This window comes from Loxodonta africana, chromosome 21 (assembly GCF_030014295.1).
Source record: "Loxodonta africana isolate mLoxAfr1 chromosome 21, mLoxAfr1.hap2, whole genome shotgun sequence".
In the NCBI taxonomy this organism is placed as follows: domain Eukaryota; kingdom Metazoa; phylum Chordata; class Mammalia; order Proboscidea; family Elephantidae; genus Loxodonta; species Loxodonta africana.
The window spans coordinates 29,902,968-29,923,017 of NC_087362.1; the positions used below are offsets into that span (position 1 = coordinate 29,902,968).

General features: G+C 56.1%; 3 protein-coding genes across 13 annotated transcripts in view; 2 read left to right on the top strand and 1 right to left on the bottom strand.

Moving 5' to 3' along the window:
• CBFA2T3 (CBFA2/RUNX1 partner transcriptional co-repressor 3) overlaps window positions 1-5,233 on the top strand; it is a 76,504-nt gene extending 71,271 nt beyond the window's left edge. For 8 of the 9 annotated variants that reach the window (XM_023558059.2, XM_023558058.2, XM_023558057.2 and 5 more), the window contains one exon: window positions 260-5,233. In XM_023558059.2, the coding sequence (XP_023413827.1) occupies window positions 260-562 (303 nt within the window). In that variant the 3' untranslated portion in view covers window positions 563-5,233. The remainder of the gene's footprint in view (window positions 1-259) is intronic. The other variant, XM_010597797.3, reaches the window with a different exon arrangement.
• A 4,247-nt stretch (window positions 5,234-9,480) lies between these two features.
• PABPN1L (PABPN1 like, cytoplasmic) lies at window positions 9,481-11,742 on the top strand. The gene is made up of 4 exons (XM_023558066.2): window positions 9,481-9,858; window positions 10,464-10,605; window positions 10,880-10,947; window positions 11,482-11,742. Exons 1-4 carry the CDS (start codon window positions 9,604-9,606, stop codon window positions 11,608-11,610), a joined length of 594 nt encoding a protein of 197 aa, XP_023413834.1. The 5' UTR covers window positions 9,481-9,603; the 3' UTR covers window positions 11,611-11,742.
• A 3,813-nt stretch (window positions 11,743-15,555) lies between these two features.
• TRAPPC2L (trafficking protein particle complex subunit 2L) lies at window positions 15,556-20,009 on the bottom strand. 3 transcript variants are annotated; one of them, XM_003418053.4, is made up of 5 exons: window positions 19,909-20,009; window positions 17,459-17,631; window positions 16,443-16,530; window positions 16,074-16,153; window positions 15,556-15,752 (listed from the first exon to the last, which is right to left on the bottom strand). In XM_003418053.4, the coding sequence occupies exons 1-5, from the start codon at window positions 19,939-19,941 to the stop codon at window positions 15,707-15,709; spliced, it is 420 nt and encodes a 139-aa protein (XP_003418101.1). In that variant the 5' UTR covers window positions 19,942-20,009; the 3' UTR covers window positions 15,556-15,706. The 3 variants fall into 3 exon arrangements, with proteins under 3 accessions (XP_003418101.1, XP_010596100.1, XP_023413833.1); XM_010597798.3 differs by having other exon boundaries at window positions 16,443-16,569; window positions 17,420-17,631; XM_023558065.2 differs by lacking the exon at window positions 16,443-16,530 and having other exon boundaries at window positions 17,420-17,631.
• Window positions 20,010-20,050: the final 41 nt, after the last annotated feature.

Below are 20,050 nucleotides of genomic sequence, written 5' to 3' on the forward strand. Positions count from 1 at the left end.
CAGTCCAGCTCCCAAGCCCAATGAGCCACCCACCCATGGCCTGGTGAGCTGGCCGGTAGGTATCTGGATAAAGGTGTGGGAACAGGGGCTGAAGAGGCCAAGTGGGTAGCCAAGGTCACAGCCTAGGAAGCTCAGGGCCCCACTTCATCCCTGGCCTCAGCCACCAGGCCCCGGCCACACTGGTGGATGCAGGTGGTAAAAGGGTGTGGTGAGGGTTCTGACCCCCCTAACCAACCCCTCTGCCCCTCCTCACGTGCAGAGCTGTTGGAACTGCGGACGCAAGGCAAGCGAGACCTGCAGCGGCTGTAATGCCGCGCGCTACTGCGGCTCCTTCTGCCAGCACAAGGACTGGGAGAAGCACCACCATGTGTGTGGCCAGGGCCTGCAGGGTCCAGAGGCCATGGGCACTGACCCTGTCCCCAGGCAGCCCGATGATGCTGCCACCAGCCTGGGCCCCTCCCTGCCCATGGGCTCTACCAGCCCCAGTGAGGCAGGCTCCGCAGGACCCTCCCGCCCCTGCTCCCCTGGCCCTCCTGGCCCACTGGACGCAGCGCCCCGCTGACACTCCCAGACCCTGACACCTGGCCCACGGAAGTCAGGCCCTGCTGACCCTCCCAGCTCGCTGGACGCCGTGCCCCGCCCGGCTGGCCCCAGAGAGCCCGACCGACGGAGTCACTGCTGCTACTGCTTCTCTCCAAAAGAAAACAGAACCAACAAAACTGCATCCAATGCAACCTCCTCAGCTACCTGACGACTCATCCGACGACCTCCTGACCACCTGTCTCTTGGCGAGCATCCTCAGAAACCTCGACTGGGCTTGGGACAGTGGGGCTGATGCCGGCCCCAGGAGGTGCCTCAGTGACCAGACTGCCCCCTCTCCCTCTTTCTGGCTCCGCCTTTCCCTCTTCTTCCTCCTCTCTTTGCTTCTCTCTCTTTCTCTTTTCTCTCTCTTTGTGAATTTTACACACTTTCTTTTTAATGAAAAAAATCCAATTCTTTGGTGGCTTATATTTTCAGCAAAGATTTTTTGGGTTTTTATTTTGTTCTCTTGGCAAAAGAGCTCCTCAGAAATGGACAAAGAAAACTGTGGGTTTTTTTTTCTCCCCTCCCAATTAAAAAGGGAAAAGAGAACTCTTCTTTTCTAGCCGAAGACCTCAGCTGCTGTGTCGCCGAAACCACCCTGGGCACGTGTGGACACAGCCAGGACGGCAAGAAAGATTTCAACTTCAGACTCAAGAGGCATTTTTGGTTTCGGTTGATTTTTCTTTTTCTTTAATGTCAACTCTTTGGCTTTAAGTAAAAATCCAAAAAGATTTTTTTAAGAAAGTAAAGGAAGCATACCTGTAAACTACCTTGCTAGCTAGCCAGCCAAGGATACCGGACACACCTCTGCTCCAAAGGAAATCCAAAAAGCAAACGCAAGAAATCAAAATCCAAAATGGTTTGGTCACTGCCAAAGTATTTTTTTCACTGTTTTATTCCACTCTTAGGTTTGTTTGGATGTCAGTCTCTTTCTTTTGTTTTCATTTTTGGGGTGTTGGGATATTGGGGTTTCAGGGGTGTTTGCCCAACAAGAAGTGACCCTTTATTTCTTTCCCACTAAGCAGCCGCGCCTTTGCTGGGTGAAGCTGGATGGAGCGATGGAGGCCCAGCCCTGCCATGCACCCACAGGCCCGGTCTGTGTGCACACATGTCTTGTGTGCAACACCTGTCTGCGTGCACACACATATCTGTGTGCACACACATATCTTGTGTGCACCTGTCTGTGCGCACACGTCAGTGTGTGCACAGCACGCAGCTGCGAGTCTCCGTGTGTGTAGAGGTTAGATACCTCTGTCTGTCCTCATGCCCTCTATGAATTCTCATCACATTTGATTTTTCCACGTGTGAAAAAGAAGTGCTAACGTGTGCTCCCCAGAGAGCACATTGTTCCAAGATGAAACTGTGACAATCTTGTGGGTTGATTCTGGACTGCTTTCAAAGTGTGAGGAGATGGCAACTGTGCCTGCAATGACCACATCCGGTTGTTCCTCCTCTACCTCTCCCTCTGCCCTGTGCCGCACCTCCAGGCTCCTCTCAGCCCCCAGCCCCCGAGTCATACCACAGCTACTCTCCTTTCTTCCAAACTTTTGCAGGGGGGAAAAAAAAAACTCCAAACAAAAGCAGCCTGCCCTCACCTCACCTGCAAAGACTCTTGGATCAGCTGTATATAACCCTTGTGTTCCTGTCCAGCTGCCTCCCAGACCTGCTGGCCTCCAGCCTGTGGTGCAACGGGCTGTTTCCTCCCCAACTCGTCCCCTCCCACGCTCACCCTCGCCACCCACCACTCGAAGCCCTCAGCGATTTCAAGGAGGAGATAAAGGAGTAAGAAAGCTCCGCTTGTGCTCAGAGAACAAACGGGGTGTCGGTGATCTCGCACGATCTTGCATCGCTGTCAAAAGCTCCAAGGATGAGAGTGCAATACGGAGAACGATCCCAGCTACTGAACCGGGGTTCCTGGAGGACCCCCGCCGAGAGGCAAGAAGTCAATATTGTACGTTAATGTGAATGTATATAGTCATTGCAGAGGTCCAAATAATGATATTCCTGGTGGTGATGATAATAATAAAGAAGAAATGTTTGCCAAATAAAAAAAAAAAAAATTAAGAGAAACCACAGAAGTATGTGACATGTAGGAGACAGATCTTCAGTGAAAGTGGAACCGTGACCCTTAGGGAGCATGGCTGGTTGAGTGTTGCTAATTTCCAGAGTTGTAAACATTCTTTCTTTGAGCACTGAAGGAAGGATTCGACTGAGTGCCACAGATGAGGCCTGTCCCAAAACACGCCTGGCAGCTGAAACTTAACTCTGAAGGTCGCCGCCATAGGTAGATTTCACTCTGCAGAAGTTCCCAGGTCCCCTCCGCCTTGCTCATCTCCCAGTGTCGCGAGTACCTCCAGCTCTCCAGGGTTTGCTTTTGCTGGTTTCAGAAAAGCAAGGGCCAATTTGGGATTTGGGTTCTCTATCAGGAAGTGGAAGACTAGTGGTTGGTGTTGCCAGTTTGCGTGCACTGAGTCCTTCAGTGTCTCAGCCTCAGACACATCCATGAACTGGACCTGCCCCCTCTCCGAGGTGGACTCCTTTGACTCCATCCTCACCCCCATTCTCCCACCTGGCATCTTTGTGTGTCCCCCTGTGCCCTTGAGGATGGTGGGACAGTTGGCCACGTGGTTACAAAGGCCCCAAGTGATCAGTAGGGAGGTAGGCACTGTGTTTTTGGAGGAAAGTAGGGTCATGTCTGCAGAGGGCAGGGGCACTGATGTTGTGCAGCCCATGGGATTGCGTGGCCCCTAATGCCATGTGTCTGGTGGGGTGTGTGGCTCATAGGGTGCACAGTCCATGGAGTGTGTGGCCCATGGGGTGCACAGTCTGTGGGGTGTGTGGCTCATGGGATATGTGGCCTATGGGGTACACAGCTGTGGGGTGTCTGTGAACATCCTGGGCATCACTGGAGGTCTGATGAGGCAGCCTAGGGCTGACACAGGGGCTACTTCCTCGGTGACTGAAATCCTTGCTGGTCAGGAGTTTAGAGGGGCTTGCTTCCTGGGGAGGCGCTGGCCTGAGCTGAGCCTTAGGGGAACCCTTCACCTGGAGACATGCTCTTCAGCATGAAAACCCCTTTTCTTCAATTCCTCTCACTGGGTCCCTCTCAGGGACAAGTGGGTATGCAGGAGGGTAACATGGTTGGCCAGCACCCACGGGCTGGGCCACAGGGCTGAGGCTCCGAGATTAGGCAGTCCATTGGGAAGATAATGTCCCCCTGAAGCCAACTCTGAAATGCCCAGTTTCCCAGAGTATGCCCTACTGTGCACCAAGAAACCCACCCACTGGGGTCTTGCCAACAGAAAGAGCCCTTGCCAGCTGAAAGCATCAGAATTGGGGGATGGCAGCAAGATGGGGGGAACTTGTTGGGGAGGAACAGACCCAGAGATGGCAGGAGGGGAGTCCTGGGGTGTGTTAGGGAGCTCTGGGCGGGTATTGGTAGGATCAGAGGAAGCCAGGCAGCCCCTCCACCCAGGGGGCTCCCAGAAGGCAGTGGCATTTCCTGGGATGGTCTGGAGCCTTTTTTGTCAGTGACTGTGCTTGGCTCCTCCGGCCAAAGACCTCACAGGGCTGAACCAAACTCAACAGCAGGTGGAGTTTTCACCTTGGGAGCTGTGGGGCTGGCAAGCAGCCCCTCTTCCCCGCCCCCCCACCATCTGCACTGCGAGCGCCAGACTCATTCCATGCAGAGGGGGCGTCTAGAGGGAAGGTATCGCCAGAACCCCTGGGTTTGCCAGACTCATTCCATGCAGAGGGGGCGTCTAGAGGGAAGGTATCGCCAGAACCCCTGGGTGGGCTGGGGTGAGCGGCCTCTGCCTCTGTCTCCTACCTTCTGCTCAGAGCACCATCCTGCCCTGTACCTCCACGAGCTCACTGACCACTGACCCAGAAACCACTGTGTCCCCTCCCCACACAGCCACCACCAAGCCCATACTCCCAGTTGAACCAAAAGCCCTGTGAGCCCCCACTCCTCACAGAAATCCCAAACCAAATGGCAGCTTCAGCTCTCCATTCTGAGGCCAAAGCTGAGACAGGACGCCTGAGAGAGGCAGGAAGGCAAGGCGGTGGCCAGGGCTCCCCCGGCCCCGCAGACAATCCCTTAGGTAGGCAGATGGGCAGATGGGTAGGCGTGGCCCCTTGGCTCTCCCCAGAACCTCCTCATGTCCTCATTGCCTTTTCTACCCCGGCTGTGGGCTGGTCTTTCTCATGGGAAGTGTCCCAGCCCCAAACATTTGTCTGGGAGATTTTCTGTTAGATCTTCTCATGGGGTCTGGGAGAACTAGCTGCCCACCCAGGGAAGTCCCTCCAGGCCTTTCCTACAGCGAGGACTAAGGCAGATACCAGTGTCCCCATTCTACATGTGGATGCAGCTCATTAAGATTAAAGGGGGAAGTCTTGGGTGTCCCCGGGTGGCCAAGTACAAAGCTAGAGAAGGCCTCTAAGGGCTCAGGAGGGAACAGGCCATGAGAACAGGAGGAGCCACCTCCCTGAAAGGGAGAGGGTTCCATGACAGAAGATGGGCAGAAAGGCCTGGGCTGAATACGTTTTGGTTTCATCCCAACAGCGTGGTGGAAAGAGATCAGAACTGACCCTAATTTTCTCCTATTTGTCAATTTTTCCAAATAGGTACTCAAGCTGACACCAAAGCCCCATCTCTGGCATCCACCCAGCTTCCCTGCCCCACCCATACTCCAGCTGGCCATCACGTCTGCCATCTCAGCCTACATGCAATTATTCTTTTCTTTCATCACTTCATCTTTCTAACCCATCCACCCATCCATCCATCCACCCATTCACCCACCAACCCACCCATTCACCCATCCATCCAAGTGTTCATTTGTTCATCCATCCACTTATCCCCGTTCATCCATTTATCCGTCCGTCACTCTATCCTATTACTTCATCCTATCCCCATTCATTCATTTTCTCACCCATGGACCTGCCCATCTACAGCCCATCCCTACACCCACCCAGGCATTGAGCCAGCCACCTGTCCTCCAATCTAACCCATGCACGCATTACTCCATGCATCCATTCCCATCCCTATCCCCATCTCCATCCTTGCTGTGTCCTCAGTGCACCAGCGTCATGAGGTTCGATCTGGAAGCTCCCATAGCCTCAGTTGCTTCCTTCCCTGAGCCAAAAAGGACTTTACTGAGGACCCTTCCTGTGGGCCAGCCCCGTCCCGCGCCCCAGTCCTGGTCCAAACATCTCCAGGGATAGAGATGGTTCCACTGCAGGCAGTGTGGGCAGCTTGGCCCAAGAGCCTAGCAACAGCCTGGCCAACCGGGGCTAGCCTGGCGAGTGCAGTGGACACTGGCCAGGAGCCTCCTTATAGCCTCCCATACACCTGCCTCAGGGTCTGACAGGCTGCCGGCATGGTGAGCACATTCCCTGGTGAGAGTGAACTGCAGGGCAGGGCCTGTCCTCTCCCTCTTGGCTCCAGGGGTCACCTCCCGGGGTGCCAGGGGTCACTGGCTTCTTTCCCCACCACCTTGGGAAAGAAGCCAGTGACCCCCGACACCCTGGCCTGGCGCCCACTCCTTGCTGAGGGGTGCTCCTGGTCAGCCTCACCTCAGTCCTCCTCCCTGGGGTCCCAGGTGCCTGGAGGTAAGCCCTACACATCTGAAATGGGGTCCATCCAGGAACAGAATTCCACCCAGGCTGAACTGGGCTGAAGGTGTGAGTGGTCCCGGGACCCCCAGAGGCCCAGCCACAGGCTCCCTGAAGCACCCCCCTCAACCCGGAGCTCCTGTCCACCCGCACTGCCCTCCACACTGTGGTGGGTCCTATTCTGAAGTGGTGCTGGAGCAAGACCCCCTCTTGGCTACGTGCACGTTGGCAGAAAAGAAGGTGAGGGCAGAGGAGAAAAAACAGGGGAGCTAGCCTCCTGGAGGTCTGTCTGCCCCTCTGGACACCTCCCTGGGGGAGCTGGTTGTCTGTGACAACACCTGTACTGTCCCCCCAAAGTTCCAGAAAACTCCATCTTGCATACTTTGTTCTTTTCACTTCAATTCAGCTGGCCCTGGGATACCTTCCCAAAGAGCCCGCGTTATAGTAAATAAGTATCGGGGCACTAGCTGGATTACCAAAATGAAGGCGTCATCACCCCTTGCTCCCCACCTGGACAAGGGGACCCAGCCAGGCAGCCTCCAGCTCACCCACTGCAGTCCTCCTCAGCCCAGGGTTTGGGCCAATGGGAACTGGGCCAGAGGCATACGCGGACAGGGAGCGCATTTATTTTCCAATTCCACTTCTTTTTTATTTCCCCCAAAGGAGTTGAACCGAGATGTTGGGTTGTGTTCCTGTAAAGGGATTTTTGAAGCACGAAGCCCACACTCCTGCCGTTGTCAGCCCCGACCTGGGCACTGTGTGGGGACTGTGGCATGCCCCCCCCTTGTGTCCCCCTCTGGTGTTCTGTCCTATGACCTGTGGACGCTGTAAGACATGATGATTCAGGTTGCGTCGGTTAATCCTGTATCCGTGTAATAAAGCAAACTTGACCATCATGTGGCTCTGCCCCTCCTTGGCTTCCGGGTGACTCAACGTGGACCCCTGCCCACATTGGAGAGACTAGCCCCTGTCCTTGTGGGGTTTGTGCTCTGGCAGCAGGGAGACAGACAGCAGACAGACAGGCAGACCTGGGGCATTGTATCAGGGTGTGGAGAGGACGGGGGGGTGTCTCCTCCTCCTGCGGTTCCCGGCTGTTGGGGGCACCTCAAAAGTTGTGCCCTTGGAGGTCTGGACAACCTCTGAGCCCAGAGAGACCCTGCTGACCCCAAGTGCCCTGAATGTGTCTGTTGGCTCCAGGTGGTCTTGGAACCTCATCCTACCAGACCTCATACCATGAGGGTGAGCATGGATGGGAGGGTCTCCTCGTGCCCCAAGGAGCCACGGTATGGCTGTCGGAGTGCCCAGGGGCAGGCAGGGGCTGCCCAGAACCAGGTGTGGGACCTCAAGCTCCCTGTGACAGGGTGGGAGGAATGGGCTGGAACAGGCTTGGAACATGGTGTATTCTGAAGGCGTCATTTGAAAGGCTGGGAGGGGGCGAGCCTGTCCCCATGCCAGGCACTTGGCTGGGACCCCAGATGAGCCTGTGTGTCAGCAGACTCAGGATAGAGAGGGCATGACACCGTGTTTCCATTGCAGAGGCCGGGCATGGGGGCCCGGGGAGCTGGGCCCAAGGCCATCAGCCCAGGAGGCCCAACACTGACAGTGGCTGCCCTAAGCTTGTCTAGTCATCCTCAGCCGAGGTCCTGAACTCGGTGCAGGTAGACCGTTGCAGGTTCTGCTCTTGAGGCACTTCTGGTTGGCTAGGGGTGCCCTGGGATGAGTAACTTACCCAAAGCAGGTCTAGGCACCACAGTAACACCACGGTAACTCAAGGATTGGAAGAGCAATCCAGGCAGGCTGCCTGGAAGCAGTGGCACAGACCACAACGGGGATTGGGGCCCTGGAGTTGTGCTCACATAACACATATGGATGGTGGAAATTCAAGCTGAGTGGGATGCTGTAGCCAGAAGGCCTGTGTAGAAAGGGCATGGAGGCAGGGATGCCCCATGTGGACTCAGACTGAAATCTCACCTTTTCCTGGCTATTTGGGGTGGCCCAGCAGAGACCTTTCTTCGCAGTACCAGGGGACAAGGCGTAGATGCTAGGTCAGCCTCTTTGGGGATGGGCTTCTCTGGACCCCAGCGGGGTTTTGCTGGCTTCCCTGGGGCTGGAAGGGCATCTCCCACCATCCAGGACCCACCTGCCTCATCCTTACCCTCTGTACACTCAGACCCCAGATGAGAGGAAGATGGCTGCCCCAGCTTCCAGGTTATGAGGAACAGTTCCATCAGGCCTATAACCCCTCCCTCTCTGTTCCCCCAATTCCAAATTCCCAGGGAAGAGTCTCCAATTGGCCCAACTTGGACTAATTGGCTATGGCCGGGTGGGGGGACTCACAAAGCAGGAGCTGCTTGGGGCTGCAGTTTGGAGCAGGGCCCTGTCCCCTAAGTGGCTGGTGGGCAGACATGCCAGAAGGGGTCCCTTATGAACTGACATGAGTCAAAACACAGGCACTGTGTCCCACACAGCAGGGCCTACGGGTGGGGTGCTGGCTTCTCTGTCCAGTGAGTCCAACTGAGGTTGGACACACGGTTAGGGCACACATTTGCACACAGATGGACTGGAGAGGACGAGGTTGACACAGAGGGACAAGTCAGAAGATGACCATCAGAGAAGAGACAAAGGAGCAGCAAACCTGAGCAGTACTGGAGAGGGGGTACTTTTTCTTGAGGCCCGCAAATACCCACGGCCTATTTGCACATAACTCTGCCATTAACAACACATCCCTCAGGCTCCCTAAGGAATCCCCTTGAGACCCAGCAGACGATCACAGCTTGATTTAAGTGGTTCCCAACTCAGAGCTGGTCGGAGTCGGGTAGGGAAGGCCCATGGGGCACAGTGAGCTGTCAAGATGGATGGACAGAAGTTGCTGGTCTCAACTCTGGGCCTAGCATCGAGCCCTGGGCCAGCCCACAGGGCCCCTGTAACTGCATCTGAGCACGTGTACCTGGTCTCACAAAACCCCTCGCCCTTCCTCTGCCCACCCAATCTGTCAAATACCTATTCCTGGAAGCCACTCTACTCCCACGTGCCAGCAACCAAGTTCCTGCTCCTGCCCACTGAGACAACTCGTCCAAGCCTGATGTCAATGACCCCAGGTGGGCTTCCAAAGCCCTCAGGAGTTCCTGAGAGCCCCCACTCTCCCACACCCCACTTAGCCCCATCACAGTGTCCTGGAGGAGTCTGGGTGCGGAAGGGGGTAAGTAGGGACAGGCCTTTAACCCCTTAGGACCGAGAAGCCAGGCTGGAGCCCCAGCTTGCAGCCCCCAGGAAGGGCGTTTAAGGGTTCAAGTGGGAACAGCTGGCCTGGGAGAGCTTAAGACTCCAGAGGCCTGGCAGGTGCCAGCAGTGGAGGTAAGCAACACGGAGGCCTTGCCCAGACCCTCCTCCTCCTCCTCTCACCTGCTCATGTGGCCCTTCCCAAGCAGCTCTCTCTTCCCACCCCCCACCGAGGCCTGGCTCCAGAGAGCCACCTCGGACCCTGAGGCCCAGGGATGGGGGGCCTGGAGTGGGACAGGGAAGCCCCCTCTGGGGCCAGGGCACGGGGAGAAAAAAGAGGAGGAGAAGAAAGAGGATGCAAAGAAAGAAGACGAGGAAGACGCAAGCTTCCCTCTTTCTATCTTAGAGAGGGAGAACCTGGCCGAGTGTCCGGCTCCTGACCAGGTAATAGCCATCCCTGGCCAAGTGACAACTGCCTTGGGTCACATAGAGTGCTGAGCCAGGGGGAATGTGAAGCAGTGGCTCTCCTGCTTCGGAGCCCCCGCCCCAACCCTGGGGCGGATGAGAGATGGTACAGCTCTAGCTTAAGATTGGAAGGCACTGCCTACCACCTCCCGGGGGAGTCACGGCCCCACCTCCCATCAGCTTACGGGGAAGGGTAGGCTCTCTGACCTGGGGGTGTTCCCAGTTGGGGTCCCCTTGGAGACCCCCAGGGTCCTCTCTGTGGGTCTGAGTCCATCCTCAGGGAACTGGGTGCTGGGGTGGGTAGGCTCAGGAAGGAGAGCCCGACCTTTCCCTTCTCCCTCACCTGGGTGGGTTCTGGAGGAAGAGGGCCCTGTCCCTGAGGGGATGGGGACTCTCAGGACAGGCCAAGTGGAGCTCTCTCCCTTGCGGGGCTAGCCAGCCACATCCCCACCCTTGGCCATGAGGAGCTAGGCACCCTGTGGGGTTGGGCAGGGCCACAGCAGGGTCAGGGTCAGGAGCTGGATACCCGACCTGTGTTGGCTGAAGCCTCAGTGGGGTCAAGAGCCTCAGTGCTGTGTTGCCAGGAGCTGGAGGCCATCAGACTGAAGCTGTGGGCCATGGAGCAGGCTGGGGAGCCTCCAGGGCTGCCCAACATACAGGGTGTCGTCCCAGGAGAGGAAGGCACAGGCATTATGCTGGCTGGGGGGCTGCTGAGTCCTGAGACAGGTAAGAACTGCAGGCCTCCCTCCTTGCTCTTGGTACCAGCATGGGGGCTCCCCTACTCCAGGGAACAGGCCAGCTGCGGGCTGCCCCACAGCACTGTGGGTGGGATCCCCAGAGGGTGAAGGCCTGGCCCAGGAGCATGCGGGGTCTCCATGAGCCCCAGGTCTGGCCTGGGTGTTCTAGAACAGCCCCAAGGTTTGACTCCTCAGAAGTCTGGTGCCTCCCAAGGGGGTAAGAAATGCACCCAGCACTTGCCCTGAGGCCCCCGTCCTCACAGGTCTCCCCTTCCCGGAGAGTCCCCAGGAGAAGGAGGAGGTCGACCACAGATCCATCTATGTGGGCAACGTGAGTGGGGCACGAGGTGGGGTCAGGTCCCTCAACTGGCTCACCCCGCCTCCTCCCACCAGGCTGGGCAGCCCCACCAGGGACCCCTGTAAAACAAGAAGGAACTTCCTCTGGCTGCCAGGATGAGGGGTAGTGACTACAGCCCTGAATGCCCCCAGGGTGGAGGGTGTAGGAAGGGCAGGTCTGATGGGTAGGGATGACTGCCCCTTCAAGGCCTTCTGATTCCTCAACATGAGCTGGAAGTGGGGATTTCCTGGTGAAATAGCCTCAATTCTTAAGTGATGGCCACTAATTCCAGCTTTGAAAAGCCACATGCAGGCTCTGTACGGCCAAGTGCTCATGTGGGGCCGCACAGTCCGTGGAGTTTCCACGGGGAGTGGCTGCCTCTGGGGGTCTTGGCTATCATCCTGTCCATCTTGGTTCGTCCTGACCCTCTCTACCTCCAGGCCTAGAGGTGCCTGAGAAAGGGTGGGGCTGAAAGGAGCGGTCCCTCCCTCTCCCCAGAAGGGCCCAGGTGTTAATACCTGTGCGCAGGTGGACTACGGGGCCACGGCAGAGGAGCTGGAGGCCTACTTCAACCCCTGTGGTGAGATCCACCGAGTCACCATCCTGTGTGACAAGTTCTCCGGACACCCCAAGGGGTCAGTAGGGGGTGCAGGCTGAGGGGCTGGGCAGTGCGAGGAGTGGGTGCAGGGCCTGGTTTAGGGCCAGGATGGCCCAGGGCAGGCCCTCACCCTGCCCCCTTTCCCCTACCCTCCCACTTCCACCCCAGCTACGCCTACATAGAGTCTGCTGCCACGACCTCAGTCCAGGCTGCCGTAAAACTGGATGAGAGTGTCTTCCGGGACCGTGTCATCAAGGTGTGTGTCCCCGCAGCCTCTGAAAGTCAACCTGCCTCTGGGCTCAAGCCTTGGGCTGCGGAGCTGGGGTGGGAGGGCCAGCTCTACTCTGCACACGTTAACTCATGAGCCCCCTTCGAGGTGGGGTGATAGATGGGCACAGGGAGGCCACACACTGACCTGAGGACATGCAGCCACCCTTAGCCCACCACTGTTTGCAGTCTGCAATGTTCCTGGGTGGCTGGAAAACGTCAGGCACAGGGTCCCCACCTGAGCTGAGGCCCTGTGCATGAGGAGATGGCGACAGTGAAATAGTCCTGGTTGTATGCAGGTAAAGGTGGACAGACAGGGGCTGCCCCCCGCCCCATTTAGGCCTAACAGTGGTCATGTGAAGTTCTGGGCACACTCTGGGGTCCAACGCAGCTTGGCCAGCCCCATACCCTGGGCAGCTGCAGTCTGGATGCCTGGGCCAAGCCTATTACCATGGCTCAGAGAAAGGGGCTTCAGTTTGCAGATATGGCCGTTTAGTGTGTGGCACCTTGTCCAAGGGGGTCTGGGCAGTGTGGGCGACAGCTGCCTCAGTCACTGGTGCTAGGAGCCAGCTTACTGGCTGTGGACCCACCCTGATCTGAGGTGCCCATGAGGGTATCTGCTATTGGGTGGGGAGGTGGGGGTGTGCAACACTGAGGCTCTGACCCCAGCCTCAGAGTGGGCAGGTTGGGTCTGTGCCACGGCTTTGAACCAGTTCGTTCCAGTCTGAACCCCTGCTAAGAATTTGCATTTCCACCACAGGTATACTGAATCAGAATCTACAGTTTAACAAAATTCCCAGGTGATTCTTACATATAATAAATTTTGAGAACCACTGCTTTCGTAGTGGTTCCCAGAATTGGTCCCTAACCAGTAGCATTAGCATCGCCTGGGAACCTGTTAGAAATGCAAATTCTCAGCAGGGTTTGAAGCCCTGGTCTTTGCACAGGAGAGCAAGGTAACCCAAGAAGACTTCCTAGAGGCAACACTGACCCTGGGCTCTAGGCAGGGTTGGATTTAGGCTGCCCTGGCTGGGAGGGGGAGGGGTTTGAACAGGGAGTGATACATGTGTCCCCCTTGGCCTGATGCAGCCTTCTGTCCCAGGTGCAGCCCAAAAGGACTAACTTCCCAGGGATCAGCTCTACAGATCGAGGCGGCCTACGGGGACACCCAAGTGCCAGAGGGGGTGCATTCTACCGAAGCAGCCTCCAGGGTGGGCCTAAATTCAGACCCCGAGGGCCAAACCGGTGAGTGGAGGCTGGGCCACCCAGCAGGGGCCTGGGCCCGAGTGGAAGTTTCCTGGAGTTTGATCCCATGGGCCTTAGGGGCTGCTCAGTTCTCTGCATCAGCCAGGGCCTCGACTACTGCAGCTCTGGTTCAGCAGCTGCTGTCCCACACAGGGTGCACCTGGCAGAGGGCCCGAGTCAGGCCCAGGATGTTGCATCAGCTCATAGGGCTTGTTTGCAATGATCTGCTAAAGAGGGCCGCCTTTTCCTGTTCCTCCAAAGGCCCCGAAGTGCTGGCTGTGCCCCTGCCTGTGACCTGACAATGACATGGCTCCCATGGTCCTGGGGTTTCTCTGCCCCGTGAAGGCCCTGACTGTGCTGTTTTCTCTGCACAGGGGGCGTGGAAGACTCTCCCCATGGTTCTCACCCTACTGACTGGGAGCACCGGACTTTTCAAGCAGGGCTGGGGCAGGAACAGGCAGCTCAGCACAGGAGGGACCTCTTACTCTAGAAGGGCTGGGAGCTTGGCGGGTCTGGGGAGCTATGTGGGGACACAGAGGTAGATGAGGGAGGTTGGGGTTCCCCAAGAACTGCTGTCTTGTCACTGGGGTGGGGGGACAGCCTCCCACAGCAGCCTGAGGCCCAAGGCTGGGCCACACACAGACCATGGCACAGTAGGGGCCTGACAGGGACTGCCACACCGGGCCTCAGCAGGTAGCACAGGGCAAGCTCTAGGCAGGTGGGCAGTGGTGTTCTCAGGAGTTTTCAACTCATTTTAAAGAAAACAGAAATGTATGTTGTGTCTTAATGGTAAAGCATAAATTATTAAATTTGAATAATTTTAAAAGCATATGACACCAGGTCTGTCTTTTATCCCCTGATCTTGGACACACGGTCACTGTCCTTCTCAGGTACAGACTCCACAGACAGAAGTGCCAGTGGGTGTGGCCCTGGGTCAGGGTGAACTGAGTCCTACACGCCTGACCACCAACAGTCAACGGTCGGGGCTGGGGCCGTGTACAGGACCCAGGCGCCTGGGGCAGGTGCAGGGTCTGCTGGCCTCTGAGTCCACATACTTCACCCCTGCCCAGTGTCAAAGACAAGCTGTCCTGCCCCCCGCCCCGCCCCAGTTGAAAGTTTGCCATGGTACAAGCACTTTTGTTTCTGGCATTAAATAACTACTAATAACATCGCTATCTGGGTTTTTCTGGAGCAACCCTTCTCATTATTATTAATTCCTCACACCCTGGATGGGGCTGTGCCAAGCTTCACCTCACAGGCAGGCTGGTATCCACCCCAGGCCATCTTGAACATCACCATGGATACTGGGGCCAGAGACCTCAGCCCCCTCCTCCACCATGAGGCTAGGGCAGCCATTCTCTAGGGATGGGTGGCACCCCACTTGTTCCCCATCTACATTCATCGGACGCCCTCACGCAGCCAGATTCACCTGCCCTTGTGACTTTGGGTCAACGTTAGCCCTCGTGGTGGGTTGAATGGTGGTCCCCCAAAATGCATTCACATCCTGACCCCTGGAACCCAAAAGTGTGGCCTTACTGGGAAAAAGGGTCTTTGTAAATATCACTAAGTGAAGGGTCTCAAGATGAGATCATCCTGGATGACAAGAGACAAAGAGACACACAAAGGAAAAGGGCATGTGAGGGAGGCAGAGACTAGGGTGATGTGGCCATAAGCCCAGGAATGCCAGGAGACACAGAAGCTAGAAGAGGCCAGGAGCGGTTTCTGGTGTGCACGGACCCCACATGCCCACCGCTGAGTTCAACTGGGGGATGTCCAAGGTGGACAGGAGACAAAGAGAGCTACGATCTGGGCTGATCGACCCCAATGAGAAGTTGCAATCTCTCAATTGTGGGGTCAGTTGGACTCGTGACTGAGCAAGTTTCTAGGGGTACAGAGTGAGGAAACCCAGTTACACCAGCGGATCCTTTTAACCCCAAAGCAGCCCACCAGGGACGGGCAGCATGGCTGCAGTGACCCATCTCCTAGCCCCTGTCTCAAGCTTGAGCCCTTACATGTAAGCAGGAAGGGGTCACTCAGTCCTTCCCAGCTCTGCACACTGAGGTGTTCAGGAAGCAGATGGCGGTGGCCTGTTGAATGGCCCAGTCACAGGGCTCTGGGCATGGCGTGGCCTGTACAGAGGGGCTGAGGCAACAGGGGCCAAGTGCAGATGAGCCTTCAGATGTCTGCCAACCCAACTGGAAGAGGCCAAGCCTCACCTGGAGTGGAACAGTGCATGGCCATGCCATCCCCTCTGCAAACCCCTAGATCTGGCCTCCACCCACCCCACTGGCACTTGGCTCAGAAGGCCGCCCATGTACTCCTGCTCCCACACCTCACCAGAGCCCATGCTCTGCGGTCACAGCTCCAGCCATCCGCACCCCTCTTCTAGGGTCTCCCTGCCCCCAACGCCCAGTGGGGATAGTGGCTTCCTGCCATGTGTACCGCCTGCCTCTGTCCTCATCCCTCTATTGACCTGGAAGGAAAACTCCAAGTCTGACTTCACACGACCTTTAGTGATCCACATCCAGGAGGCTTCAGTCTGGCTGCAGGCACGTTTCTCGGGAGAGGCTAGGGGCGGCACATACACATCTCATGATACAATATGTACAGATGTGTTTCTGACCAATAGCAGCGAGGCCTCACTCAGCAGACCTGGATCATCATGGACGTCACCATGCTGTCAAAGGCCCTGCAAGGAAGAATGGGCAGTCAGGGGAGGACAGGCTCTCTGTGACATCCCCATAGTCAATCTGTGCTTATTTCAGGGCCATTTGGAAGATGCCTGCAATGGCATGTCCTAACAGCCAAGGTCAATGTAAAAGACCAAGTCAGCAGGCTGGGTTGGTGACAGGAGGATGTTTCCTCTCTGACGGCTCCTGTCCCTGTGTGAGGACACCACTGGGGTCTGTGGAGGTATCCAGGTGCCTACTGGCTGCACCTGAGACACTAAGTGGGAGGCTCCACCTCCCATGCCACCCCCTAGCTCCCCTTCTGTCTGACTTATGCCCACCTTGATTGAATGCGGTCCCCAGGGTTGTAGAATGGATTGCACATGACGTCTGTGTAGGAATTATGCAGCTTCCGGAACATCTGAGAAGAGACCCAACGATGGTTTTAATTCACACATACACGCTTCTCAGTACCTAAAACATTGCAGAATGAGGAAATAAAACAAAACACACAAAGCACACCCATGCCTGGCAGGCAGCAAGCCCCACCCAATTTAAACTCAGGGAGCCGACTCCCCCAGACTCTCAGTCTGTGTGCCCAGAATGCCTCGTCCCCCTTGAACTGGTCTTGGTCTGGAGTTTTAACTGCAAAACCAGAAGTGTCACAAAGAGAAAGACCCTGGCTGAAGGCCTCCCCACCCAGTGCTCACACTGCGGATCTCGTTGTCCCGCAACGCTGTGTTGGAGGCGTCCACCACCATCACAAACTTCACCTTGGAGTTGGTCACGTAGCCATACCTGAGCATCTGGTTAGGGAACATGCTTTCGGCACGGGGACTGTTGCACGGTAAATGAAACACACAGCAACCACGTGGGGACAGTGAGCACCAGGAGGCCCGCTTGTCCATGCCCCTCTGTGGCACCATGGCAAAACTGCATTAGGAAAATGTGACAGCCCTGAATCATAGAAGGTGCCACAAGCTGGCCATGCAGGCCACATGGTGTGGTCCTGGACACTTCCTGGGGCAGGCAGCAAGCCCCACCTTATTCAAACTTGGGGGCCAACTCCCCAGATCCTCAGTCTGTCTATGTACCCTGAATGCCCCATCCCTCTTGAACTGGTCCTGGTCCCAGAGTTTTAACTGCAAAGCCAGTGGTTTCGCAAATAAACAGACTCCTGCTTAAGGTCTCCCAGCCTCTAAAGATTACTTTATCACTGTGGGCAAGCTACAGGACTGCTCATAAGAACCCCTACTGTGAACTCCCTGGGTCTCAGGGACTGCTCAGATGACACAGTTGATTGTGGGGCTGGACCTAAGACAGAGATAAATTACATAATTCCCCCTTGCTTAAAGGTGGAGGCCCCACTGAAAAAGCTCAGAAAGAAATCCTTGCAATAAAGAAGCAGGAGCCCAAGCTTCCTCTAAGAATCAGCATGTATACTGTCAAATTCTCCAAATAATTCTAAGCCTTACTTTCCCCAAATTATTCTTCCAATTAAGGGAAAAGACTGTGAGGCCTCAATTAGCGTCTAATTGTCCTAATTCCCTGGTTAGCTGAGAGCCCTCAGGTTTTCTTTCAAGGGATGTTATCAAAAGCATTTCAAGATTATCTGAGCCAAAAACAAGCCCTGCAACTGCAGATGGAAACCCCAGACAAAAAGTCCCGCAGCCCGTGAAGCACTGACTTGTGGGCCTCCTCTGCCCTGGTGAGCATGAGAGGATACACCTTGTGGTCCTCAGTGGGGTACAGCAGGCCCAGGTAGAGTTCCCTCTGGTCTACAAGGGCCTTCCCCAGTGCTGAGATCTTCTCATCCACCACGTCCAGTGACGTGTGCACCATATAGTGGAACTTCAGCTCATTCTCAGTGGGGACGCTGCGAATGTAGAGGGGATAATTCTGCAAGAAAGGATGAGGGCTGCTGAGGTGACAAAAATCCACTCTACACACCCACACTATGAAAACAACATGACAGAGCACTCACGAGGATGAGCAAACAAAACCAACAACTGCGCGCCTGTGTCTTGGAGCGAGCAGGGGACTAAGCTCACTCTCTCTGAAACTGCTGCTTAAGTCACCATGCTACTATAGGTGTCAGCTTCAGGGGATCAGCTCTACTGTCTGCAAAGGGACTTCAATAGGATGGACAGAAAAGCTGACTTCAAAAAACGGGTTTGAGTTCAGCCATCACTGTGCACCTGCCACTTCACTTTTCTGAAGTCTACTCTGCCTCAACCCCCACCCCCCGTACCTCCTCTGGGCACAAGAAATATCTGCTGTTCCCCAGTATGTCATCTACTGCCAAGTGCGGCACCTTTGCAAAAGCACCCAGTAAACCCTTTATTAAACCCCTCAGGTTTTAGCTGCAGTGAGTATCTTCCCTTGCTCCCACAGGGCATGCCACAACCCTTCACATCCTGTCTGTTCAGCATCAGGCACTGCAGACAACAGTGAACAGGACACCGCACCCTAATGGGGTTTACAGTCTGGTGAAGGACACAGTCAATGAGCTGTAAACAATAACAGGCCGAGCACATGCTTGGAGGGCAGCCACTGGGCAGCTGTGTAGAGTAGTGACAGTTCTGAGGGGCCTGCCTCCTCGAACCTGGTCCTATGGAAGATTCTGGGAAGGACGCCAATGGTTGTGTGATTAGGAGCGAGTGGACAGCTGCCCCGCTCAGTTACTAAACCCATTGCCGTCAAGTGGATTGCAACTCACGGCAACCTTCTGGGGGCAGCACAGCCAGGGTGAGGGCTCCCCTCTGGGCCTCTCTTATTACCCTGGGGTCAAAGCCCAAACCCACTGCTGTGGATTCCAACTCATAGTAACCCTGTACGACAGAGTAAAACTGCTCTATAGGGCCTGACTCAAGCCATGGTATTTTCAATCTCATCATATGCATGTGAGAGCTGGACAATGACAAGGAAGACCGAAGAAGAATTGAAGCCTTTGAATTGTAGTGTTGGCAAAGAATATTGAATATACCCATGGACTGCCAAAAGAACAAGCAAATCTGTCTTGGAAGAAGTGCGACCAGAATGCTCCTTAGAGGCAAGGATGGCGAGACTGCGTCTTACATACTCCGGACATGTTATCAGGAGGGATCAGTCCCTGGAGAAGGACATCATGCTTGGCAGAGTACAGGGTCAGCAGAAAAGAGGAAGACCCTCAATGAGGTGGATTGACACAGTGGCTGCAACAATGCGCTCTAGCATAACAATTGTAAGGATGGCTCACGACTGGGCAGTGTTTCCTTCTGTTGTGCAAAGGGTCGCTGAGTCGGAACCGACTCGAAGGCACCTAACAACAACAAATAGGGCTTCCAAGGCTGTAATTTTTACGGAAGCTGAGTGCCACATCTTTCTCAGAGGAGGCGCTGGGTGGGTTCAAACCGCTGACCTTTAGCTTAGCAGCAGAACACTCAACCACTGTGCCACCAGGGCTCCTACGCTCAGTTTAGAATTCAAAACAAGCTTTCTAGGGGAAATGAAGTGTTTGTTAGCCAGAGAAGGGGGTGGAGGCTGGAGAGAGTCTGAAGAGGAGGATCCTGTAAACGGGGTTACTCAGACGTAAAGGTATTGTAGGCAGAGGCGGGGCTCGATGTGATGTGTTTGAAGAACAGCATCCTGGCTGCAGTGTGGAGAAGAGATGGCAGGAGGGGCGGGCAGCGTGTGACCAGGCTGTGGCAGTTGAGTTAGAGGGTGTGCTGGCTGAGATGCAGAGAAGTGGAAAGCCGGCCATATATTCGGCAGCAAGCGTCAACAGAACTTGCCGATGGATGGGTGAGGGGGCGACAGCCGTCACAGCCCCTCCTGGGTTCCCAGCCGAGTACCGGAGGGAAGATCCGGGAGAAGGCCCGGTGCCTGTGGGGCGCCCGAGAAAGACTGCGAGTCTGCAGCTGAGGAAGGTGCTGGTGGCATGCTGGGCGGCACTTCTCCGAGAACGCCCTCTGAGCGCCTCCGCTTGGCGACGGACTCCTCTGGTCCGTTTCTTAAGAAATTCTGCAGAGCCAGGGAAGGAGAAAGACGGCGGAGAAGCGAGGAAAAAGGGGGGCCTGGACAGGGGGCCCGCAGACCCGGGCGCTCTGACCTGGGCACTCTGCCGCGGGCCGCGGAGAGCGCCGGGCGGGAACGGGAGAGAAACCGCGGCCCCCCGCCCGGCCCCGCCGTACGCACCTCCTTGGCGATCACTGCGACGCACACCGCCATTTTGGGAGGCCCGGCAGCCCGGCGGCCGCGTCACGTGACCCCGCGCGCCTGTCTGGCGTCAGGCCCAAGCCCCGCCCCATACATACCGTGGCCGTCGCAGGCCCCGCCC

Excerpts from the sequence above, each read along its gene's own strand:
- PABPN1L (XM_023558066.2), top strand. The coding sequence starts at position 9,604 with ATGTGGCCCTTCCCAAGCAGCTCTCTCTTCCCACCCCCCACCGAGGCC. Across the intron at positions 9,859-10,463 it reads AGTGTCCGGCTCCTGACCAG|GAGCTGGAGGCCATCAGACT; the intron begins GTAATAGCCATC and ends CTGTGTTGCCAG. Across the intron at positions 10,948-11,481 it reads GATCCATCTATGTGGGCAAC|GTGGACTACGGGGCCACGGC; the intron begins GTGAGTGGGGCA and ends ACCTGTGCGCAG.
- TRAPPC2L (XM_010597798.3), bottom strand. The coding sequence starts at position 19,941 with ATGGCGGTGTGCGTCGCAGTGATCGCCAAGGAG. Across the intron at positions 17,632-19,908 it reads TCGCAGTGATCGCCAAGGAG|AATTATCCCCTCTACATTCG; the intron begins GTGCGTACGGCG and ends CCTTTCTTGCAG. Across the intron at positions 16,154-16,442 it reads GGGACAACGAGATCCGCAGT|ATGTTCCGGAAGCTGCATAA; the intron begins GTGAGCACTGGG and ends GTCTCTTCTCAG.